Here is a 3,292-nt window from a genome sequence, read left to right on the forward strand (position 1 = left end):
CTCCACATTCTCCTTCTGGCCCCCGGGCCACCTTCTGCCTCCCTGCAGACGCCTTCTCCCCGGGATGTTTCTCCTGCAGGCACCTCGCATCCCCCCCTTCCCCTCGCTCCCCTTGCCCAGGCTGGGTCTGCACCCTCTCAGCACCCACCCCACCCTTTCCTGGCGCCGGGCCACCCCTCCGTCCTCTGCCCGTCTTGCTCTCTCTGCCCAGACACCCTCTCCTCCTGTGGGTTTGGCCAGCGTCTCCCGGCCACAGGCTGTGCCATCGCCTGGCCTTCTGCCCTGTCGCCTTCCCCGGGGGTTCGAGAACCCCGATCGTCCACTTCTCCCTGCACAACCTGGGCCCCTGTGCTTTGCTTTTCTTTTTTAATATATTTTTATTGATTTCAGAGAGGAAGGAGAGATGGAAACGTCCATGATGAGAGAGAACCGGTGGTTGAGCGGCTGCCTCCTGCAACCCCCACTCCCCTCCACACTGAGGACCGAGCCCACCACCTGGGCGTGTGCCCTGACGGGGAATCAAACTGTGACCTCCTGGTTCATAGGTCGACGACGCTCAACCACGGAGCCACGCCGGCCGGGCCCGTGTGCTTTTCCGAGACACCCTGGTTGCCTCTGAGTCCCAGGACCAGGCCGCTTATGCCCCAGGGTGCTCCCTGGTTCTGGGTGATTTTATCTGTCTCCCCCTCCCCCCACCCACACACAGTGGGACCGCCAGGGACAAGACCGGCCGCAGGAGAGCCTCCATCCCCTCCTCCGACCCTGTCCCTGAGGCCTTCTCCCTCCTGGTCCTAATGATCGATCCAGGCCCAGCCCCTTCCTCCTGCCAGGACCCCTGGGAGAGGAAGGAAAGGTGGGCAGGGTGAGGGGGGCAGTGCGTGCACAGTCCGCTTCTCAGGAAGGGGAGCCGTTCAGGGACACACGGTAGCTCTGAGCTCCAACCTCAGCTCCTCACAGCTGAGACCTCCAGGCAGTGTGTTTTCTCTCTGGGCCTCAGTTGTCTTATCTGTAAAATGGGGCCAGTCGTGGAGCCCTCCCTGGCAGGGCCGGCGAAGGAGGGAGGCTGAGTGTGTGTGTGTGTGACTCCCTTTGGGAAGCAGCCTAGCTGGTCAGCGGGGCGTCGCTGTCCCTGGTCTAAGTGCTACTCCCCCGTTCCGCCCCCCACCCCCGGGCTTGTCCCCTGCAGAGGCCCTAGTGCCTCCTGGGAGTCCCCCACCAGAGGAGGGTCCGCTTCCACGGGGCCATGTAGGGCCGGCGGGGAGAGGGTCGCCAGGCTTCAGCGTCCCCTGGACCTTCCCTAGGGGCTCCCGGCCGAGCCCTGATGCCCAGCAGCCCCCGTGGCCTGGACCACCCTGGCCGAGCCCAGCAGGCTGCCTTGCAGGTGGGGTCTCTCTCCCGCTGCAGGCCCACACTGGGTAGACTCTGCCAGGGCTCAGGACGCCTGCCGGTCAGGGGATCCCAGGCTCAGGGGGGAGCAGGTCCTGTCTCAGAGGTCACGGCCGGCCACCGAGAGCTGGGTGTGCGTCAGGCCTGGGTCTGGGGTGACCAGGTGGTGCTGGTTTGCCCGAGACGGGCCTGGTTTTCCCACTGAAGGTCCCAGGGCCCCGGAAGCCCCCAGTCCCGGGCAGACCGGGATGGCTGCTCCCGTCTGGGGAGCCCTGGGCTGCGGATTCTGTTGTGAATCCTCCCCAGCGGGCGCTCAGGCACCCGCCCCCTGTCCTGCCTGTGTCCCCAGGAGTTCTCCAGGCTCAGCCTGGTACACGCTCTCCTCCTTCCCGAAATCGCCTTGTGAATCCCTGGCTAGGGCTCCGGATGGGTCGGAGGGACTGGGAGCCAGGGTTCTGTGGTCTGAACGGGGAGGTGCGGGGACCCGGTCCCCCGGGTGTGAGGGGGGCGGGGCCGGGGCCTGGATTCCTGGGTCCCTGGTGCCCAGGCCTCAGGCATCTTTCACATGGGATGCCTGTGCCCGGCCAGGCCCTTGAAAGGGAAAGGCCCATCTCCCTCCTGGCCCCCCTCCGCCATCGCCATGGCGACCGGGTGGAAATAAACGGAGCCCAGAGTTCATCCCGTTCCCAGGGCACGTGTGGCCCCCCTCGCACCGCCTGAGTTTCCATGACTTCATGCTCTTGGCCCTTGCAGCTGCCTCCCCCCTCTCCCGATGGGCAGCTTGGGAGAGGTGAGGGGCTGGGGGCTCAACTCACCCCACGGCCCCGGGAGTCCAGGTCCGCGGCCGCCGTAGGCCCACCCAGCGTCTGCGTGCGCCTGGGGCTTCGGTCTCTGGAGCTTTGAATCTTCCTTCATAAGACAGCATCCTGCCCGGCCCGGGTGGCTCAGTGGTTGAGTATCAACCTATGAACCAGGAGGTCACGGTTCCATTCCCGGTCAGGGCACAGGCCCGGGATGCGGGCTCGATCCCCAATGGGGGACGTGCAGGAGGCAGCCGATCAGTGATCCTCTCTCATCATTGATGCTTCTGTCTCTCCCTCTCCCTTCCTCTCTGAAATCAATAAAAATATATTAAAAACACACACACAGAAGAACAGGGGTCGGTGCCCGTCGCAGTGACTGGTCCTCAGTGCTCGTGAGCTGCGGCTCCTCGGCCCCAGGCCGGCACAGGCTGACGCCTCTCCCACCCCTCAGTCCTGCCCGGCCCGCACTCCGCCCTGCGCTCCAGGGACCTGGGACCTGCTGTTGCCCGCAGGGGCCAGTGGTCTCCCCTCAGGGCAGCCCCTGCTGGGCCTGGGGGTGTCCGGGCCTCTTCCCTCAGTCCCTCCCTGCAGCCCGATCTGTCGTGCAGACTGGGGAGGGGACTGGGGGTAGGTCCTGTCCCGTCAGACGACAAGCACCAGCCAGGATTCCGGCCGGGGGTTAGGAGCACCTTCTCCATCCGGTTCCGACACGGAGGGAGCTGGGAGCCCCTCATGGTCTCCCTGGACTCCGGGTGCCGGCTCACCTACCCGCCGGGGAGCCGGGTATCGCAAACAGCTGGGAGGCCGCAGGGGCTCCAGGGTCCGGATGGTGCCTTCAGGGCCCGTCCCAGGGCCATCGGGGCCTCCTCCTTGAACTTCATGGCCACTTGGTGCCTGGATCAGTCCCAAGGCCCCCGTTGGGAGTCCTGCCTGCGGACGTGTGGGTCTGGATGAGCCGAGGGCTGACAGCCTGTCTCCCCCCGCCCCCCAGGCCTGTATCGACGAGAACCTGGAGGTGGTGCGCTTCCTGGTGGAGCAGGGCGCCACGGTGAACCAGGCGGACAACGAGGGCTGGACGCCCCTGCACGTGGCCGCCTCCTGCG

The 3,292-nt window shown here is 66.1% G+C and overlaps 1 protein-coding gene across 1 annotated transcript in view; it reads left to right on the plus strand.

Annotated features, from left to right (window-relative positions):
• The first annotated feature begins 2,921 nt into the window (after positions 1 to 2,921).
• The window catches only part of PPP1R12C (protein phosphatase 1, regulatory subunit 12C), a 16,357-nt gene continuing 15,986 nt past the window's right edge, over positions 2,922 to 3,292 (plus strand). Inside the window, exons 1-2 of the mRNA XM_014537336.1 lie at positions 2,922 to 2,977; positions 3,093 to 3,292. Coding sequence (XP_014392822.1) covers positions 2,922 to 2,977; positions 3,093 to 3,292 — 256 coding nt within the window. The remainder of the gene's footprint in view (positions 2,978 to 3,092) is intronic.

Source organism: Myotis brandtii, unplaced genomic scaffold (genome assembly GCF_000412655.1).
Source record: "Myotis brandtii unplaced genomic scaffold, ASM41265v1 scaffold1763, whole genome shotgun sequence".
Taxonomy (NCBI): Eukaryota; Metazoa; Chordata; class Mammalia; order Chiroptera; family Vespertilionidae; genus Myotis; species Myotis brandtii.